This window comes from Chiroxiphia lanceolata, chromosome 2 (genome assembly GCF_009829145.1).
Source record: "Chiroxiphia lanceolata isolate bChiLan1 chromosome 2, bChiLan1.pri, whole genome shotgun sequence".
Taxonomy (NCBI): Eukaryota; Metazoa; Chordata; class Aves; order Passeriformes; family Pipridae; genus Chiroxiphia; species Chiroxiphia lanceolata.
Window position 1 is genome coordinate 99,025,918 of NC_045638.1, and position 21,905 is coordinate 99,047,822.

The following is a 21,905-nucleotide window of genomic DNA, read 5'->3' on the forward strand; positions in this document are numbered from 1 at the left end:
GGGGACCTGCAACAGGGACAAAGATCTGGTGCCTGAAATCTAGAGAAGGGTCCAAAATAGAACAGTTTGTACACATCTGTGAAACTTGTAACAGACAATCAGGCAAGGACCTCAGTTTAGTCTTCCTGCCCTGGCTTTCTGTTGCTTTCACACCCCCCAAGTCGATAGCGACTTCTCATTGTAGGAATTTGGGATGAACATGGATTTCTTGCCATGCTGGATTTCAGGCATGTCTGCCACCACCAAAACAGGCTCAGTGTGCCTCTTCTGTGGGAAGCAATGGGAAAGCCATTCCAGTAAAGCTGCTCTACCCGGGCTGGGTCACAATAGTAGCAGTGAACGTGGGCTACAAGGAACTCCTGAGCAAGTCAGATCCCTGATATGAGAAAAAGTGGGCCAGAAAGACACTCATGTGAGGCAAGAGGATGGAAGAACACTTCTCCTTAGTGATACTGAGAATTAGAAAAGGCTGAAGTTTGGCATAGAGAAATACACAGGCTGAAACATCATTTTCAAAAAAACCCCAACACCCTAAAAGCCCTCCTCCCTCCATGGACTCCTGCACAGTAATATAAGACTCCTGAGTTGGAAGCTCAACAAAACACTTCAACTTCTCTCATCATAGAAGAGCCTTATTTGCTCACCAGAACATGGGAATCAAAAAAGCAGCAAAATATTTTTAAAACATCAGTTTAAATCCAGACCAGTTCTCCCTCCTCAGTAAGGCTTCAGTGTAGCTGCTCCTGTTAGCAAGGGACTGGAAATGGTGATATTTCAGGCCTATTCTTCAGCAGTGCTTTAAAGTCCCTGGCTCTGAATCGAGCCTGACAATCAGCCACCTTGCTCTGTTTGCACACAAACCCAAGTCGAGTAACCTGAGGAGACATTAGCAACTCAACACTCACCACAGCTTCACATCCTGGTCTGACCAAGTGGCACAAGCTCTTAACCACAGCATGCTGCGCATGCTAATCCCTCCTTGATAGCTCATGTCAGCTCCCACTGTGAATCACTACAGACAGTAATGGATTTCGGCTTGACAAGTGGACTCAATTGCACTTTTTGGAGTGCACTTTTGGAGAAAGATTATCATTCCTACCTAAATTACACAATGATCCTGACTGCAGTCAGTCAACAATCTCCAAATGGTGCCTTACCAGAGCTAATGCAAAGCCAGGGGTATTGCAGCTGAGACTGCCTGAACAGCTCAGCCATTCCCTTCAGGGGAAAACACCAAAGGAGCTGATGTCATTTACACGTTACCTGACTGTGTGGAACAAACTTGTTGGCAGCCAACCAGAATACAACAGTGACACTTTAAAAGAAGTGTTCAGGACATGCTTTTCATTACCACAGTCAATCCAAACACAGCATTGCTGCCTCCACCTTATCCCACTGCGGAAGACATTAAAAAGCTAAAGCAATAGCAATGTGTGGCTGATGAAGACATTCCACGGGGAACTGGACTATGCTGAACACCGTGCAGGAACATCAAGTTACACATTTTCTGTATCCCAAGGTGTTTTTTCATGGCATGTTAGACTTTCTGATTTTATTTTTTTTGTATATTTAATAATTGTGCTTAAGCTCCATGAGGCTCAAGTGTGCTGGTTTTGCCTGGGGTAGGGTTAATTTTTTTCATAGCAGTTAGTATGGACATGTGTTTGTGCTGGGAACAGGTGACAACACAGGGATATTTTCCTTATTGCTGAGCAGTGCTTGCACAGAGTTGAGGCCTTTTCTGCTTCTCACACTGCCCCATCAGCAAGTGGCCTGGGGTGCATAAGGAGTTGGGCGAGGACAAAGCTGGGATATCCGACCTCAACTGACCAAAGGGATATTCCATGGAGTCATGCTCAGCATATAAAGCCAGGGGAAGAAAGAGGAAGAGGGATGTTCAGAGTGATGGCATTTGTCTTCTAAAGTCACCATTACATTTGATGGAGCCCTGTTGTTAGGGGATGGCTGAGCACCTGCCTGCCCATGGGCAGTGGTGAATGAATTCCTTGTTTTGCTTTTCTTGCGTGTGAGGCTTTTGCTTTACTTATTAAACTCTCTTTATCTCAGCTCATGAATTTTCTCACTTTTCTGATTCTCTCCCCTATTCTGCTGTGAGGGGAGAAAGTGAGTGGCTGGATGGTGCTTAATTGCTGACTGGGGTTAAACCATGACAACAAAAATAAAAATCAATTCAAATAAAGTAAAAAAGGAAAAGATGAAAAAAGCCAACAACCCTTCCAATTTTTTTTCTCCCCTCCAAATTAATTCTTTTTCTTATGACTTCTGTTTCACTCTGCACCTCCTTCGCTTTAAAAATATGAGAGTAGAATTGGATACTCCAAAAAATCAGAATTTCAGTAACACACCACTAAGCACTTACTTACAACATTAGGCACTGATATTGTACGCTGATAATACTGGATCTGCTCAGAAAAACTGCTGTAATCTTGTGTGATTAAAACCTAAAAGCATCAAACTGCTCAGACATCCAGCGGGCAAGGGGAATGAAAGAAGCTCCAAGGCCTCAGGTCCAGAGCAAGGTGATGCCCTGAGGCAGTGTGGCACAGAAATGTGGGCAGCCAACAGGGCACAGGGAGAGAATTCATTTGACTTGCCTATCCAGACAGGCCAGGTACTTTAAGAGACACCCATGGCATTCACAGCTGGCTGGCTGGAGGAAGCAGTGGATGAGAGTCTGTTCAAAACAAGGCTCCTTCTCACTCATCTACACTGGGAACGGGTCTTTCAAACACTCTAAAGAGCAAAGTTTTGGAAGGCATGACTGTTTTTGATGGATATGCCAATAAACTAACAGCTCTGTCAGCATGGAAGGAGTCAATTACTGAATACAAGACACTACACACTGTCACTTCTGGAACAAGGTCAATTATTTCCTTCCAACTGATATCTTCTTATTGCTATTGGCAAATTTCAAAGTATTCAAGAGAAAAAATAGGGGAGAAAAAACACGGGGATTAGCTGGAAAAACAGTGGGTTTTTAGTTATGGTTAGTATTTTTAATTGCAATAGGAGTCAGAACACATTCTCCTAGTTACAACATAATTGAAGCAGTCTATTATTCGGTATTGTGTCAAATCAATATTCTGCAAAACGTTAACCTCCATCTCAGGTTCATCCCCCTATGCCATTCCCAATATCCTTGTTCCAAAAAACCACTACATTTAATCCCAAAGTTCATAAAGCAGATAACAAATCCTACTGCACTTGACTCAAGAGAATTACTCACCCAGTTCTCTTGAAATCTCTAAGGAAGCTCCTGCTGGTATAATATTTAAGACTTTGGTCCCCAGAGCAACATTTCTCATATGACTTCAGGCCTAAAGCTACCTAAGTTTCATCAAAACTGCTCAGACATGTTGATGCTGGCATTAGCTCAAGTTCTTTTAAAATACAGTTAAGATGTGCAATAAATAAAGAACAATGAAGTCACCACATGAGAAAAATTTTCAAAGTTAGTGATCAGAAAAAAACAAGGCAGATCTTGCACATAAACATGAGCAATCATTTCAAAGGGTGGCTGAGTGCCCCCTTCACTCGGGGCTTGCTCAGCCATTATGTTCTTCAAAGTACTGCATGTCTTACCCTTCAGCTCTGTTAGGATGCTATTGATCAAGGATGAAGATTCACGTTAATATGCAACCTTCCAGAGGTGTTTGAAATTCCATCTGATCCTCATCAAAGGAAAAAATTCCTCACCCTCACTACAGAGTGTAACAAGTTACCAAACGCCCCTGAGCAGGATGGCTAAAATAACGCCTTCCCCACACTGCCACACCATCAGCTCCAGGTGAACCATATGGGTTCTCCATGTGATCCTCATCTTTCAATAGTGGCTTTGAACCAAGAATGCTCCTATTGAAGAACAAGGGCGGAAGGGCTGAATCCCAAGATAAGTAAGCAGCAGGGCTGACCTCATATGCTGTTCCCTAAGGCATACCATTTAGGATTGCATGAGGTTCCTGGAAACAGTATATGAGAAACAGACATTGAGGTTTTAACATTCATAGGCAGGAAGCAAACGACATTTAGCAGGAATTAAACCCACTTATTATTCAGAGAAATTTAAAACACAAACCCCACCAAAAAAATCATGCTGGGGTTAAAGCAGTTCTTTGATCCATGAGGGAATACAGCATGAACAGGTCACAAGAAAGTTGCACACCTGCAAAGGTATAGAGAGAACTAGAGCTGCAGCTCTCCAGTGCTCTTCAAGAAACTGCATCAGATGGCTACTGCATCAGAGAAATAAGAATTACATTAGCTTGGCTCAGATCCACTCCCAGAGATGTCAGTAGAAAAAAACTGCCAAAACCTCCAAAACAAACAACACATTTCAGTGGGAAGAAAATCAAGCTACTGGTGAGTACTTCTGAAAATCCTTTCCATCCTACTTGCACACTCTGCTGAGACAAAGCTGTCAAAGCATTTCAGCTTTAGTCCACTTTGAGGTCCATCCCATGCAGATGAGCCTCATCCCTGTGTTTCTCCCTTAATACATGGAAGAAATCAACTGTATAAAGAATGTACTTTCAACATTCCCTAATACTGAAGATTCTCCTTCTGTTCTTAACATGCTGCAGACATTCAGGGGAAGTTACCTGGGAAATAAAAGTTTGAGAAACATCAACAATACGGAAAAACAAAAACCAGAAGATACATATGATTGGCCCAAAATTTCATGCCTATCACTGCAGCAAGCCACAATCTTTTATTCAAAAAATTTCACTTTTTTTCCCACTGTGACATCCTCAAGGACAAGTATCTCTAGATCTTATATCACAGGCACCTCAGCTGCCTAAGATGCAGCATTAGAACCCATAGCTGAAGGCATCTGGTGTTGTTCTCAAATCACATACTCCATGACAAGCTTATGTGGACCACACTGATCATCCATAATAGAAACAATACAAGTCCTGTATTGGTCCCCTGCCACCTAGATGGTCTTAAGATCGGCCAAAACTAGAATAATGGTACTGAACCAGGAGAACATCAGTGACCAATTATTTCAGGGAAAAGACTTTTGCTTGGGTTAAACAGGTCTACAGTGATCTCCTCTAGTTTTTTTTTCCCCAGTAAGTTGCAAGCTGTTCTGAGCAGTTGAAGAATACTGAATACTCAGGCAATACTCTGAGTCAATATTTTTGTGTTTTCTTTCCTTAGAGGTACATTAACAACTAATGAAGAAATAATTTTAAAAGTACACTCATTGCTTAGTGTCAGCAGAACTCAAAGAGCCATGTATATATTTTAACATATTTATCAACCACAATGCTAGAGAAAACTACATGGGCATGCAACTGCTCAGTCTTTCACAACAGACACCAGTTTTTGGCAAAAAGCATTTGTTTCTTTCAGTACCAAAAAGCCATATTTTTTAGGACCATAGAAAGATGAAGAAAGACAGCTTTTGAATAATTCCATCTCATGCAGCCAAAGTCTCACATCCAACTACTAAAAAAGCATTCTCTTGATGTAGCCAAGCTGTACTACACTGATATCTGGGTATTATCCTGGTGCCAGAAATACTTGATTCATAAAAATCTGGAATTCTATCAAAAAGCTGATGGGACATAAAAATCTCAAGTGACAGGTGTACCATCAGTGCCCTGAGAACCTCTCAGCTTGGAGCCCACACATTAAAAAATGTAAATGCTTACATTAGGTTCTGCAAGAGAACAGACACATACTCCAGGGCACCCCAAGGCCAACTCACTACTCTGCCCCCTGGTTTTATAATTCTACATATAAGTGAAATAAACCCAGCTCAAAGCAGCATTCTGAAAACTGAATGTACTCAAAAGTTGTTCCATTTATGTTCCCATGTCCTAAGAGAAGGGTATAAAACATAAGAAAAATATCAGGAATTAAATATTTAGGAACTGTGATTTCACAGAGGAGAACAGAACAATTTCAGCTGAAGTCAATGGAATTATACCCTCTGACATGAGATCACAACAGGCACTCAAAACATACCTTAAATCATTAAATCTCCAGATGCAATGCCAGTGGCCAACATCTATATTAGCCACATGTGCATTATCCTGAAAGGAGGTTTTAATTATTTTTATAGTGAGATAATGTTCCCTTGACAATCTTAAAGTCTAGTAGCATGTAACAATTAAATCTCATTCTTGAGAAGACAACAGCACGTCTGCTACTTTGAATCCATATAAAAATTAGCAATTTTTCCATTTCTTCACAGTAACAGTGACTTTTCCACAATACCATAAAGCTATGGACAAACTACACACAGAAATTTGAGGAGAAAGTAGGATAAAGTCTTCTCTGAGGCCAAGTAAAAACTGGAAGTTTTACATTTGGCCACTTGCAGGAAAAATGGGAAAGACAACACTTCATTCTGTAACAAAGTATCAGCTAACATACTTAGCAGAGGGAAACCAGTTCTTCACCAGCCAAATCTGACTTCTATTCAGTGAACTAAAAATATATCTGCAGAGGTTTGACCTCAAAATTTGGAACTTCCTTCCTTCCAGATGCACAATAGCTCAAAATTATGCATTTTCAGGTCAGGATTCAAAGGCCCCCCTACTGTCTATTCCCCACAGAAGTTAATCACCAAGCATTAGGTAGCACAGCCAGTGCTAGAGAGTAAGGAAACAGTTATCCCTACTTATGGATAGAAAAATCGAGCCATCAGTCTCTTTTGTCTTTTCTAGGATGCACTTTACAGGATTGCTGTGCAAGGTTTAGCACGCTGCATGATGCCACCACCGACCCTTCCCAGTGCTGCTCTCTTGTGTTTGCTCCTAAATGAATTAGAGGAAAGAAAAAAGCTCAGTCATCAGGGCAGTGAACAAACATACTGACACTTAGGAGATGCACAGAAAAGGTAACCTAAAGATGGCTATAAGGAAAACCTATTTAAAGCTTGTTTCGCCAGAGGAAAAACAGGGAGCTGACACACCTTAATCAGCAGCATCACTAAAGATCAAGCCAACTGTTGACCTCAGGCAGTTAATCCAAACTACAATTTCATTTGTCTGTGCTACAGATTGAAGGAGAGAGTGCTCAGGGGGTTTTTTAATTAAAAAAAAAATACTGTCCCGTGAGTAAGGATTTCTTCTAACGTGTCAACTTAATTCTTATAATGCCATGGCTGCATGTGGAAATGGTCACTCAGGAGTGTCAGCAGCATTTTCAGGCCTTTTTCTGCACTATGGATATGTGATTAAAAGAACTAGTGGATCACACTAGTTTTTCTAAAATGTACAATCCCATAATTTTCCCAGCATGATCCTGTGGGCAAGGAGGCAGGAAGGATAGTTGTGGTCATTCGTAAAGAAAACAAACTTTAGTTTCTGGAGAATAATGTTCCTTTCTTCTCTAAATGACTGTTCACCTTCATGGTAGTGCTATGAGGGACCTCAACATTATGTCCCTCCCCTGCCCAGCTCACACAAAAGAGGGTGTCCAACTCTCCAGCAGCACAGTGACTGCAGAGTTGTGCTGCTGAATGAACCAAATCCCACCTGGCATCCTTTTCAACAGTACTCAAAGGAGATACGGATCTTGCTACGTGCTCTGCAGATCCCAGGACCAGAAATGTTCATTTAGACATGCTACTGAAGGTTACCAACATTCATGGAAGGAATTAATCCTAATTCCCACCAGCAGCTCTACCCCAGCACACTAATAACGAAGACAATCTGCCACCCAAGGTGACCACTTCTGGTTCACTTTGAACCAGAGGTACTTTCTGTCAGTGGCCAAACCACAGTGATGAAACAGATTTCTTTATGTGATGCAATCCTCTGCCACAACATAGATACTACCAGATAGTGTCATCATCTTGCATTTTCTTCTGTGAATGAAGATGCTCAGTCTGACCACCTGTGTGTCAAACAGAGGGAGAAGGCCAGCTGAGAAGGCAGCTTTGGATTGTTTCTTGGCAATGCACTCAGGCCCTGGGCTCTAAACCCTGACAATGCCACACATAAAGCAGGTTACGCTCTTCACCCAGCAAACAACGAGGTGCGTCTCCTCAGCAAGGAAGGGAGCTCTCATAGCTCACATCTGGCTACAACTCTGCCAAGTGAGAAACACAAGGCTGGAAACTGAGCTGCCTCACAGCAACAGAAGCTAAAAAATACAAAGACCATGATGCAAAAAAAAGGGTTAAAATTCACAAAAGAAGTGAATTAGAAAGGCTCAAGTAACCTCAAGCAAAGAGCAACAAATCCCAGAGGTGCTCTGCCTTGCAAGAGAAGCAGCTGAGTGTGCAAGGGTGAGCACCAACCCATTTTGGCTGCCTACGCACAGTGGAGGAGGAAGGACATGCACGGGATCCCCTTTGGAAGCACAGCTAGCCAGCCAGCTCCAATGGCAGCAGGAACACACATCAAGGGAGAACATACAAACAGACAGAGCACCACAGCAGACAAAATGCTTGTCCCCTACAAGACACAGTTTAGATGTGCAGTTGTTTGGTTCTTACCAAATTTAAAAGACTAATCGGCCTATTAGGACAAATTCTTGTGACAAGCTGATCTTATATCACTGATGATGTAGTGATCTTATATTGTCAGGGATCAAGGGTACCAGTAGGATTCTCCATGCACAGGGACACTAAGGGATAGAACTCCCGCAGCTTTCCTTCTGGGGTGACCCTTAACATTAGTCCAACATGACATGTTTACAAAACTCCCAAGTATCTAAGTATAATAATCTAGCAGATTATACTCTGTTCTGTAGTTTTTCCTCCAAATAATTTACAGGTTAGGATTTTTTTTTTTTTTTAATAACTTCAGCATAGCTAGTGAGCAGTTCAATAGTTCTCCCCAGTTTTTGGCTACGTTTGTACAGTCCAGTAAAAGGAACTGCTGGAAAGTGGGCACATATTTTTATAGTAAAAGGAAATTCATGAGATCCTACTCTTGATTCTCTAAATTCCTTTACAAATCCATTTGGAAGCAACAGTTTCATCCCACACCAGAAATGACACCTCCTTTATTGGCATGGGGATGAGGAATGGGGAGTTACAAATCATGTAGTCATTAGGAATATGAGACATCTCGAAGACAAAATCTAAATAGATGGACTAAACTTTTCTACAGCCACTGGCAAAGAAAGTGAGTATAATTATGTAGGAACAGAGAATGCATCCATACAGCTATTACTCAGTGCATGAGCCCTGAGCAACTCCGTTTGATTATCCTATGTTTAATTCAGAGGAGTAAGACAGTCCCTCCATCTGAAAAATTAATCCAATACAAATTAAAATCCTAAGGAAGTAAATGTAGCAAGTAGTTTAAAAGACATTCTAAATAAAACCACAGTACAATGGATGTTTGTCATATAAGAAACAAAGGTGTATAGTTTGATGGGTTTTGTTTAACTGCTAATTTTGAGGTCAAGCCTTGTTTGCATATTTATTTCATTCAAACTACAAATGAGAAAAAAATATATTCAGCCTATAACAATCTTGTGTATAGCTAACTTTTATTTGTAATAAGGCTGTTTCACTCTACTTTTAACTTGTTTTTGAACTCCAGCTCCTTAAGATGGCTTTGCAGTTAAAGAGATTGTAAAATTTGCAGACAGACTTGATTCTCCTTTACATGGAAAGAAGAGCTCTTCACAGCTACCTCATAGTAACACTCTCCTTGGCAACAGCTGTAGAGATCCACCACTGTTAGCCAAGAAGAAACAAGAGCTGGGGGAAAAAAAGCTATTGTGGTGGAGGTTTTTTTTCTATCTTTCATTCAGAAGTGACAAGGAGACATAGCTCATTATATCTAAGACAGTACACAGCTCTGACCTGCTTGTCACACAAAAGCAATAAATTTCCATCCTTAGGAAGCAGCATCTACCTAAATAAATTAGCTAGTAGGTTGGAAACACCTTGCATCACCATGCCAGGACTTTTAGGTCATGAAGGCAGTCAAGTGGGTTCAGAGTCAGATAAGCAAATACCTCGTTTGTTTCAAAAGCTCAAATCACGTGGTATTTCACAAACTTTTCCCTACTGCAACATCTTAGTTGGTTCATCCAGTTAAAAGGCTCCAGGATGAAACAGTGATATTGTAAAGGAATTAAATTACCATCCTGTTAGGAAGGATGCTGAAGACATGGGAGAAACACCCACAAAAGTAGTAAAGGAAGGTCTATCATCTGTAATTGTACTGCTCTGCATCGCTGCGTAATCAAGTACAAAACCCATCCGGTTCTTGTTCCCTCCTCAGTCTCTCACCTTGAATCTGCCAACTTTTCCCATCCTTTAGCAGATCCCGACCATTCACATCTCTCTCACACCTCAACCCTATTAGCTCAGCTAACCTACTGGGGATCTTTACTGTGCCTTTGACTTATACAGGAATTTTTCTGTTACTGCAAAGGAATCCTAACCAAAGTCTTCAAATAATGCCAAAACACATGTTTAGAGCTACACACAGTTAGTCTGAAAAATGAAGCAATACTGTAGTTAGATCCATTACATGTTCTTACAGTGACTAATAATTTCTTTTGTATTTTAAAAGTAAAGACTTTTAAGAATCAACTGAAGCATGGCAAAGTATTTAATGTGATTTTCCAAAGCATAGTATTTCTGAAGCTCTGCCAGTCATGCAGTAGATTGAACACACCATTACAAAGTATTCTCACATGTAACCACAGGGACTCTATGATACAGGTTATTTAAAGCCTTGTGAGATTCACTTACAATTCTAGGTAAAGCACTCTTCTTAAAATATTTCACTGGCAAGTGTCTGAAGCTGTGTTTCAAAAACTAAAGTGCAAATTTCACAGCCTCTAGCCCTAGCAATTCACACCCTACAAAATAATCACAAATTTTATCTTTTGCAGAACAGCTGGAATCCCATGCCCTTGCAAGACAATTTCTATATTTTGTTCCCTAAGAAAAAAAAATATCACAAGAGCTGCTAGCAGGTTGGAAGCAGGTCAACAACACTAGTGTCAGGGCCTTTTTATTTCCTTTATTTTAAACTCCCTGGGGAATCTAATGATCAAAACTTAGCAAAGTGAGTAAGTATGTTGTGTAAGAGGATTGTTAGATCTCTTGGCTTCAAACTAAAAAGACTATAAAACAAAATTCCTATTATGGATATTTCTTGATGTCTGGTGGTCTGTCATGCATTCCCAATACAGATAGTAATTTTCATCCTCTTGCCATTAAGATCTCTGATTAAAACGCATTGCTGCAATACTTCCATGAAATTACTGTAATTTGGGAATTTTACTTCTGGAAAAAATGTTACAGAATAATTAACATGTCTATCAATTCCATTCTCTTAGTTAATGCCAAAAGCAGGAGGGATGAATTATTAACCACTTGCTTGCTTTGGCTACCACATTGACAGAATGTCATAGAATAACAGAAACATTTAGGTTGGAAAGGATCCTTATGTTGAACTCCCTTTTAGCATTTCTGCAATGACAAAAGCTTCCTCTCCTGCCCACACAGATTTGTCTGAATGGACACTGCAATCTCACAACAAACATCTGAAACAGCTGTGTCTTCCTAGAAGCATCTCAACTAATACTTCACTGCTGATCCACAAAAAATGAAAGCAGACAAATTTGAGGCATATTTTATACTTATGCTTAAGCAATTCTTGGGTAAAGCGTAATAAGTTGGTTTTGATCTATGAAGTTCTCTGTATCTCTGAGCTGACTATGTTAAGGAATGAGATGTTCCAAGACTTGTCATCAGCAGAAAATCTTTCCAAAGCTTTCCTTACCAAAAGCAAAATCTATTTGGAATGCTTTTATGTACAGTAACCCAGCACTGTGGTTACAACCAGGGAGCAGCAAAAGGTTTGAAGTTTCACCAGTGTGACTGAGAAAAGAATCCAGTGTAAGTGCCATAAACACCATAAGCCAAATCTTAGTCACATGGAATTAAATGGCAAGCCTACTGATTTTGTAGAATTCAAACTTTACTTTCTAGTCATAGACACTTACCTATTAAAAACCACAGAGAGAATCTGACATTAGGCTTCCTCAGTATATATATTAAACTCTAAATATATATACTACAGCTTTTTGCTACCCTTTCATGAGCATCTAATGTTGAAAATTTCCTCCCAAAATTAAAATTTCACAACCTTTAGTATATCTTACAAAGTGTTCCACTTTCCTATTCTCCTGGTATTTTATAAGCAGGTTTTAACATCAAAAAACAATACACCACATTTAAAATCCATCATATATAGCAGATTTCTCTCAAAGAAGGTGAAATCACAAGTTCTGTGGGCAGCTGAGTAGTTTTTCCTCTAAATAGATAAATCAGTCTTTCTTCCAATAATTGCAAAGCAGCACTTTTGATCTTCACATATAACTTGAATATTATTTCTCAACATTTCAGAGAAAATACTGATACTTAACAAGCTTTATGAAAAAACAGACCCCCAAAAAAACCTCAAAACAAATAAGATCAAACAGGAAACTAAAAAAGTTCCTAAATTCCTGCCCGTGGCTGTATGTGCCTCAACAGGTCTTATATGCATCTGCAAAATATAAGCAAAAGATAATCTTGTAACCATAATTCCAGATTTTACTGCAGATTTTGAATAGTTATTTGCTTCCAAAACAGGCTGATATTCAATTTCACGGTTTTTTCTATGGCTTTTCCTTCAGAAAACAGAATCCTTTGATTTTGATTACTGGCCCTGAAAACAGGGATCATTTATTTCAAAGTCAGTCAAGCTGTCTCTCTTTTGTGGAGAGACAACTAACATAACTGTACACTACAAACAAACCAACCTATAAACCCCTACTGGGTTTATAATTTCTCATATCTTAACACACTGAGGGCAGAACACTTCAGGTAGCATATGAAAAAAAACCAATAGTTAACTTGCCCAAATCAGATGTATTGCATGGTTTAGTGTCGATACTTGTTCACAGTGTTCACAGAAGTCCAGAACTGCTTCAAGTCAATTCCTAATTATGCAGGCAAACTAGGAAAAGACGACCAGAAAAGACTAAAACATTAGCCTTGACCATTTATTCTCATAAAAGATAGGAACTCATGCATCTTCTGCCACTGCTAGCTTGTCCAAATCCCAGTTTAGATTGTTTCTGCCTCTTCAGACTTCGCCTTTGGTGTTAGCAGAGGAATTAGCTGTATTTTCTCCACACAACTGCTTCTTCCATCTTTTTCCAAATTGAACTGCCAGAAGTTTTTCAAATGGAGGAAAAGTCAAGCTAGAAACTTGTTTTGGGGCAAGGGAGATGCTTTTAGTTTTAACTTTGGAAAATGCATGGTATATGGGTCATCATTTTGAAATTCAAAGGAAAGTAACTGCAATTACCAGATGCTTTTACAAGAGCAGTGGTGAGTAAAAACTAGCCACTAGGCAAATTCTAACATGCCAAACTGGCTAATGATCAAGTAAAGAGGTGGTTGCATCCAGCTGAAAAATAAGCACCATTTTTAAAAAAGATTTCTTTCTAAACAATCTTTGGAATTTATAGACAGATTTTATTTGCATTTTCTGCAACAAATTTTATGATGATGCCCTTAAAGAGATGGAAGTTATGATGTAGCGTTACTAATCCACTTATCCAAGTATTTTGGACACTGATTACAGCATTACGAGGAACAGCCACAATGCAGGCACAGGGACAATGAAAAGGATGCTAAAGGTCATCCTTTCATAGGGGGAATGAAAAGGCTTAAAGGAAGCAAAGTAGGATGGCACTGCTTGTCAATGCTGAGAAAAGTCAGTTTGGTCATATCACTTCCTTCACTGCCTATCCAAACCACCAGCTCAAGCTCCAGCTGCTCATATAGTATGGTACAAAGTCTAAAAGCATACATGGTTACCAGTTTCCAACAAATTTCAATTTGTATGCTAATGATTTATATGATTTTAGGTGACTCTCGTTAGGATAATTAGGAGAACAGGTCTGATCTGACAATGCTCTCAAAAGAAGTGAGGCTGACACAGCTCCATACTCCCATGTGCAATCAGGAGCAAGGCTGAAAACGTGTTCTCAGGAGGTAACACACAACTCCTCCCTGGCTGAGCAGGAAGAGTTAGAATATTTCATAAGTATACACAGGTACTTATTATGCATGTACGTGTATATTCATATGTGCAGCCACATGGGCAATACAGATTCCTTCAGCAGCTGGGCTTAGACACTCAGTCTGCCCAGTAACTGCTTCTGGATCCCAGTCCTCCCAGTTGCTGGCACCCAGACAAACAAGGGCATTGCCCCACTCCATCTGCTGGCACAGACTGTCACACACGCACCCAGATCTGCCTGGGACTCCACTGCTCCGCACACACGTCCTTGGCTCCCAAACCACTTCACCTACTCACTGGCCCAATATTTGCTACTGCTTCCACAGTCAGCTGCACACCCATGCTCTCTCCAGGTGCTGCATGAGGGATGCACAGGCCTCTGGCCTCTGGTCCCACCCCAGTGACTTAGCACATGGTTTCACTCACCTGGGTGTCCCCAGGTGCTGACACCAGGCACATGGGCCCTGCACCCCACAGTTCCAGTCCAGCTGATGGCACCCAGACCCCCACTTGCTCAGCTGCTGCACCACAGTTGCTATATTCAGCCACCCACTTAGACACAGACTAGAGAACAGAGACTCCCTCACCCAGGAAAGAGGTAGAAAGGAATACAAGATGACAACAGCACAGTCTGTCCTGTCAGGTACACAGCATGACTGGACAAGTGTACTGACCAGCAAAGGATTTTAACACAATTGGCCCTTTTTATGCCCTTAGCCCTCTATTTTCCCACACTTCTTACTCCATGAATCACCTAAGTGCCTCCCTTTGCCTGACTTTGGTTCTTCCCCCAAACAACCCATATTAAGCCCTGCACAATATCAAAATGCTCTTCCCTTGCATCCCATCATGCGTGCCATACACTGCAGCAGAAACAGCCTACTGTCAAAAAGTGTTCTGCCATTTGCTCATCATGCTGGGTTTCAGGTCTAGATTGTGGTGCTGAAGTTCTCCTGTGACTGTCCTGGAAATGACTCAGACCTGGTGTCCCTTCCTCTGAGCCTTTAGTTCAGTTTTCTGTCTGTCATTGTGTCCTTGTGCTCCTCTGGGCTTGTGGAGGTGGAACTTTGGTGGTCTGATGGCCCCTGTGATGGCCTAGAAGGAGATCAGGGCAGGGAACCAGGTGGATTCCCCTGTCTTTGTCTGTGCCCACATAATGTAGCAGATTGTCCCATACAAGAGTGACCTGGCAACTAAAACGCCCTGCCCTGAGCTTTCTTTTCCTTTCCAACTTATTTATTTTTTTGTAATTGGTGAACATCTGCTCCTCCTATTGAGCATTTGGTATAATTTAGAGAAAGAATGAAAGGCATCTGTATTAGAAAGACAAACAGAGGCACTGAGATCAGACTAAACAATCCTCACAGAAAGCATGAAAAGAAATTTCAGCTAAATGCAAAGGTGAATTTTCCAAATTCGAGTACCCCTCTCTTTAGAAGAGAATGGTTTAAGCATTTGTCTGTGATTATTTTAAACTTTCAGTTTACTATGAGGCAAAGAACTCCATAAACCTCATTTAGCATTCATCCTCACCATGGCTACCTTCAGCCTGGCCCAACCCAGAGCTCACAAGCTGGCTTTGACACATGGGATCCTTCCAGCTAGTCCAGCACATCACCTTTGGAGAAGAGGAGGAGTGGTGGCCAGCACAGCTGACAGGCCTCCCTGGCCAAGGCAGGCACGAAGAGCTGGGCTGGCTGACCACGGGCCCACCCAAAGGTATTTTTGCTTTCTGCCCAAGCACTGCAGGCAGCAGCCCTGTACTCTTGTGGGGAACTGTAAAGCATTTCGACCAATTCTTTCCAAGAGTGGGGAAAATTACTGCTGCTTATGTAATCTGGCTTTTGCCAAGTGTGAATGTGAACGTCAGCTGAGCTGACGTTAGCTTTTAAGTTAAAGAGCCAAAACATTTTTCATTCTGATGCTCTTTTGGCTTCCACCATTGGCTATAGATTCTGCTAAAAAGTTACATCACAGTCCTAAGTGCCATCTATACCATTAGGACCAAGCAAGGTCCTGATTTTGTTTAAGGTACAGTTCAGAAGGCAAGTTTTGAGAATATAGGGACACTGAGTCGTACATTAGCAGCACCAGCACTGAACTGTGTAAGCCCCACAGGTCCCAGGTACTGTGTGATACCTGGTTTACCAATATAATGGTGGGCTACCTCACTGACCTCTGGCTCATGGAAAGAAATGGTCCCAAATGTCTTCAGACAGTCTGCAAACTTTCCACCTTGTTTGTTAAACTGGAAACTTATTTAACCTCTTAATTGACAGCACATAATTGTATTGATTTACACTCGGAGTCTGTTCATAACATATCCCTTGGAGAAGTTAATCGAGTTTTCTATATCGCTTAATATAAATACGTATCATGAAATGAAGATATACATGCCAAGAAAAGAAAACAGAGACAATTAAGTAGGATCCCTCTCAACAAAAACAGCATACTGATTAACTGAAATCCCATCTCATAATTTGTCAGGAAGTGGCAGTGATGCATATCAATTTCAAAATAATAAGCATTAAATAAACACAGAAAACCAACTGAAGGAAGGCTGTTATGAAAGCCTTTTACAGCACTAATAAACCCCAAATCCTGGAAAACTTAAAATGGTCCAAGACCACATGTTCTTAACCCGGTACAAAAACTGGCTTATAAACTGCATATAAATTAAGAACAAAACAATGGCAATAGTCTTCAGATCACACCTGCAATGAGAAATGGCTCATCCAAGAAAAGGATACCAACCCACCTGCCTCCACTGTAATTGGAGTTCGGGTCAATTCTTACTGTCATTCAGGTTTCTACTAGCTTGAATGACAGTTGGTCACATTGATGCTAAGAAAACTAAATATAGGGATAAAGGGTCTCTTCTGTTCAACTCATGATACCTTAAAAGAAAACAACTCATGAGGACATACTGTTGCAAATAGGCGTGACAAAAAACACGAGCTCCCTCTTCTGTAAATAGCTTTGGTTGGTAAAGCATAAAAGAGTCACTGCACACTTCTTTGCCCATCTGACTACTAAGGGATGACTTCAGGCTAGTAAGGTTAAGGAAACAGCTGAGAGCAGCAGTTCCATTTTTAACTATTTTTAATTCAGAAGCCCCTAAACACTGTCCGACAAGGAGCAAATTTAAACTAAACACACAGGTCGGTGTTTTGTGTCCCACTGTCCCCTGATTAAATTTTAGACACCCTGTGCTGCTGTTGTTGTTTTCATGCACTTTGTTTAAGTAAGTTTGTTTTAAGTAAGTAAGCTACACTTCTAAACAGCCAGAGAGCTCAGTAACAAATTAGCCATAACTTATATAGTTAATCTTTGTTAATTCTCCATCACCTGAAGCCTTAAATCAATATTGGGCAACTCCTCAAAAGATAAGCTGCAGCTCAGCTGTATAAAAACCTACTAGATTAGGCTCTAAGGTTTGGGTTTATGTAAGATTGCCACCATGACATAATGTCTCCAACCTTAAGTATCCACTAGGCTATTTAATACCCAAAATACAAAGGACGTATGTGGGAGCTATTGATTCTAGTGGACACAAAGGTGGGTATGTAAAACACACTACTATATGACAAATAAGGAAAAATAGAGTGCAGTAACTCCAAAAGGGGCAACTTTGATGGGGTATGGAAAATTACTGCACACGCTACTACACTGCAGATACAGTGCTGAAAATAAAATTCACATATTACAACAGGACAAACACAACTACAGAACATATCTGTCTTACCAGTGTCATGGCAACCGTAAAAGAAAACACACACACTGACCTGAAATAGTAGCAACTTCTTCCCGTTAAAAGTATTGCTTATAAGGGAACAAGCAAGAGCCGGCTGACCACATATCCATAAAAGCTGGGAATGCTTTCTGTTTCCAGGGAGTGTTTCAATGCCTTTACTATTTAAAAAAAAAAAAAAGGGGGGGGGGGGAAGATGGGTTTGTCCCTGATTCTACAGTCCTCAAGTGCATGAAGTTAACAAGCTGAACAGATGCACACTTCAGGAACTTCTAATTCAAACTGTCTAGTTTTGTCTCGGAACCTCCTGATAAACACAAACTCCCTTAACAGACCCTGAGCCCACAGGCTGATCTAACCCTTACACAAGCATCCCCCTCCTTTGTCCCACTAAAGAGACAGCAACCTGCTCACACAAGGAGGCTGACAAATTCAAAGAGAAACAGCTATATCTGCCCAGCCAGGGCATTTCAGCCCTGTCTGTCCACTGAACAGCCTTCACATTACTAAGATTCATTACTTCAACGCCATTAACTGCAGTGAATTTGTAAGAAATGCTATGCACAATTGGATATTGGTTGACTGGAGACTGCTTCCTAAGGAAAATCTTGCATGATATGTTTTACAACTGTCTCTCAGATATTGTACCTTATCACTGCTGGCCCATTTCAAAAGAGAGAGAGAGAAGTCCTGAAGATGGTAAGATGAGAAAATCTGGTGAGAAACCAATGCAAAGAAAGGAGATTATAATCAGAGTGTGGGGAGAAAAAAAAAACACTCTGGCCCTCTAAGTCTTACTTCGTGGTACAGGACCAAAACAGCTTCTGAGTGGATGTAGCAGGCACTGGCTATTGCCTGGTAGAGGTTTCAACAGGGAGGACAGTGTGGTGGAAGTTACCAAGGAGCTGGATATATCCAAGCAGAAAAGGACACACATCTAGTCATTATCATACCTTCAAGCCACAAACAGTTTGGATTTGCTTATTTAACCATAATATATTTTTCTATTAGCAAATGACTACGTATGTATGTTCACAAGTTCTCCACATCTGAGCAAAAACCCAAACCAGAAAATCCTGCCTAGAATCAAGTATTATTTACCATCTCCTACAATAAATATAACAAAAGTAAGCTTACTCTCAAGCTTACTCACATACTGCACTAGACATTTAAATATTGTCTAGCAATCAAAAATAAGAGCTAATCATAAACCCCTCATGTCTTTACTGTGACTAAGACAGCAGTCTGATTTACAAGTACTTCAAAAATTTGTGTAAACAAGATTAACACGGAAACTGTTCTGCAGCTCAGTGACCTGCTGAACACAACTGCTGTGCACATGGTCCTCCAGAGTCACACAGGCCTGTAAGCCACCAAATGGGAAGGAAAAATGGCAAAATAACGGGGGGGTTTTTTTGCATTTAATAACCACTAACAGTTTGGACAGCTATTCTCTACACTGCTCACTGACTTTTAAAAAGCTCTCATTTAAACATCTAGAATACCTTATTTCTCATGACTACTTAATCCAGTTCTCCAATCTGAAAGTCCTAACTGCTGCTGTTTGAAGCACGCAGAACATTACTTGCATATACTTTATAAAAATGGCATTTGTTAGTAAAAGCAAAGCTTTTAAAGCTTAGGGGAAATAGCCTTGGGGTTTTCCCCTTCTGAAAGCTTAAAGTTTTATAAGTGAACCTAAAGGACTGCCAGACTTCTAAAGTGACAACACATTACGAAAAAATTTCCTATGTGTTTTGCAAATTTGAAGTCAGTCACATTTCACTACTGACATCAGGGCTTTTAATATCAGCTCTAATGAAATATAATTCTCCAATGACATAACTGTGAAGTACAGCATTTTCATTTCACTAGCTGGCAGGGAGGTTTTGGCCTTATTATTATTATTATTTCTTACGTAGAGCCAGAAGTGTTCTAGGCCCTGCACAGACATGTCTGAAGAAAAGGCCTTTTCCTTGTATCTGCTGTAAACACCAAGACCACAGGGTATTCAGCCTAACAGAACAGGTCACACATTCTCATACGACTGCTATGGCCGAGCTATATGTTAGGACACAAGAATATGAAGACAGTGTAAGAAATAGTTTGCTTTCATCTTCTCTGCAGTTTCCCTTTCACTAAATCTCTTTGGGTGGGATTGGATAGTTTCTGGTTTGGGACAGTTTCACTGTTTATTGAAAAAACCTACACTCAGTGATGAAATTTCAGCCATCATCAAAAAAAACCCCTGAGGGGAGTGGGGTGCAAGCTGAGGATTAAAATGATAGTCTTGTTTTTAAATCTGGTTCTTCCTGAGGTCATGATTCCTCTGCTTGATGAGAGAGAGATTTATTTTAAAATAGGTGCATGCACAGTTTAACAGTTTAGCTACACACCAATAAAAACCAAAACAGCTCCCATTTGCAAAAGACCGAACTAAGGACATAACTGCAAAGAGCTCTCCCTTCCCTAAACCCTGACCATCCAAGAAACGGGATGAGAGAAGAAACCAAACTTCTCCTTCCCTGAGGCATATACCCCCTGATGACTGAGATGAAATCTGAGCATGGCAGACAGCAGTCAGAAGGGGAGACTTGTCTACTCAGAAGCCCCAGAGTGGTTGGTAGGAGTACTTGACATGGTGAGACCCCTGACATGAGCATTTCTTTCTGAATTTGTTGTAGGAACGAGCAACAACAATGTTGTGCTCACCCCTTCCCCTACACATCCTGTTCAATGCACATGTTTCCTCAGGTCTCCAGTGTTGTTACTTGGGAAAGAAATGTGTCTCAGTTTGGCTGTACATTGTGCTCTAGGACTGAGCAACATTCCTCGTATCACTGAGTGCTCAGGGACACCCAGGGGACACTGCTGTACGCAGGTCCAGCTCCAGTTTAAGAGGGAATCTGAAAGAGGTATCTCATGGCACATTTCAAGGTAACAAGCCTAGGCCTGACCTGCTAAAACATGCCTACAAAGTGATACGCTATCTTGACAAGTACAAAGGGGAAGCCACTGTTGTGGCAACATCTCCTAGTGGTTTTCCTGAGTGGAAGGTAGCAGGACACAGCCTCTTTGCCACAGGGCTGATGCATACATCCTCAGCTTGGGTGGGAAAAAGAATAAGAACGAGCATTCAGTACATTAAATTGAAAGGTGGAGAAAAAAGCCTCCAAAAAACATAAGGGACAGATGTCTGGTGAGAGTTAACACCAAGGTTCATTTGTAGCATGTTGGCCTCTTGTGTAACACGATAACACCTTGTTGGATTCATAAAACATAAAAGCAGTAGATCAGCAGCAACGTCCCCTTTGCACTGGACTCTGATCAAGGTATCTCAGGACCCATGCCCACTTTTTGCCTCTTTCTGAAATCTTCAAGCATTTTTTAATGGGGGTTTGTAGAACCTGAACTGCGGCCTAAACACAGTCTGAACTCACAGTGAATGACAGCTGCACATCAGCTCCGTTCGAGGCTACAGCAGAAAGTGGAAAGAAATCATGTTTCATTTTTCTACTTTGGGGGGGCAGGTAAGGAGGAGAAGAGTCCATGTAATACATTAGGGTGCAGCTTGCAGCAGTGGTGGTTGTCTCTTTTGGCGACGCAGTTCATTTCTGAGAAGATAGCTACCAGGATGAAGTAGGTGTTATCCTTCAGTTTCTCCAGACTGCTGACAAACATTAGACTGGTCTCCAACGCTGATGGAATACAGAAGAGAAAACAGAGTATGGCTTCCCAAAAACGGGCAAAAACTTTGGTTCTCTCTGGAGGATGCTCTGGGAAGTGGCAGGAGATAAATGGGTTCACATAGTCTTTTCCAGCTCCATGCAACTTAACATAAATTAACAGTAATACAGATCTCCCCACCTCTTAGGGGCTGTCTGAAGCTTGCAGCAGATAACAGCACAGTAGGGGAAAAACTGCCATGCATGTCTGCTCTCCACAGACCCAAGAGATCACAGACAGGACTCTAACATGCTTGCTGGAGGCTTTGCCTCAGAAAGGAAAGAATCGAAACCATGTAAGGATGGTAGGGTTTGGCCCATCGTAAATGCTGGCATTTATAATGGAGAACAGTGTGTCACTGGATGCCTATTATAGACACTCATGGCTTGCTTTTC

At 41.1% G+C, this 21,905-nt stretch overlaps 2 protein-coding genes across 7 annotated transcripts in view; one reads left to right on the plus strand and one right to left on the minus strand.

Moving 5' to 3' along the window:
* Positions 1 to 21,905, minus strand: part of CMSS1 (cms1 ribosomal small subunit homolog) — a 222,359-nt gene that overhangs the window by 51,987 nt on the left and 148,467 nt on the right. The window contains exon 2 of one of the 6 annotated variants that reach the window (XM_032678565.1): positions 12,470 to 12,506. The exons of the other annotated variants lie outside the window; for them this stretch is intronic. Within the exon in view, the coding sequence (XP_032534456.1) occupies positions 12,470 to 12,506 (37 nt within the window). The remainder of the gene's footprint in view (positions 1 to 12,469; positions 12,507 to 21,905) is intronic. 6 annotated transcript variants of the gene reach the window in all.
* The window catches only part of FILIP1L (filamin A interacting protein 1 like), a 186,382-nt gene that overhangs the window by 19,139 nt on the left and 145,338 nt on the right, over positions 1 to 21,905 (plus strand). The window lies entirely within an intron of this gene.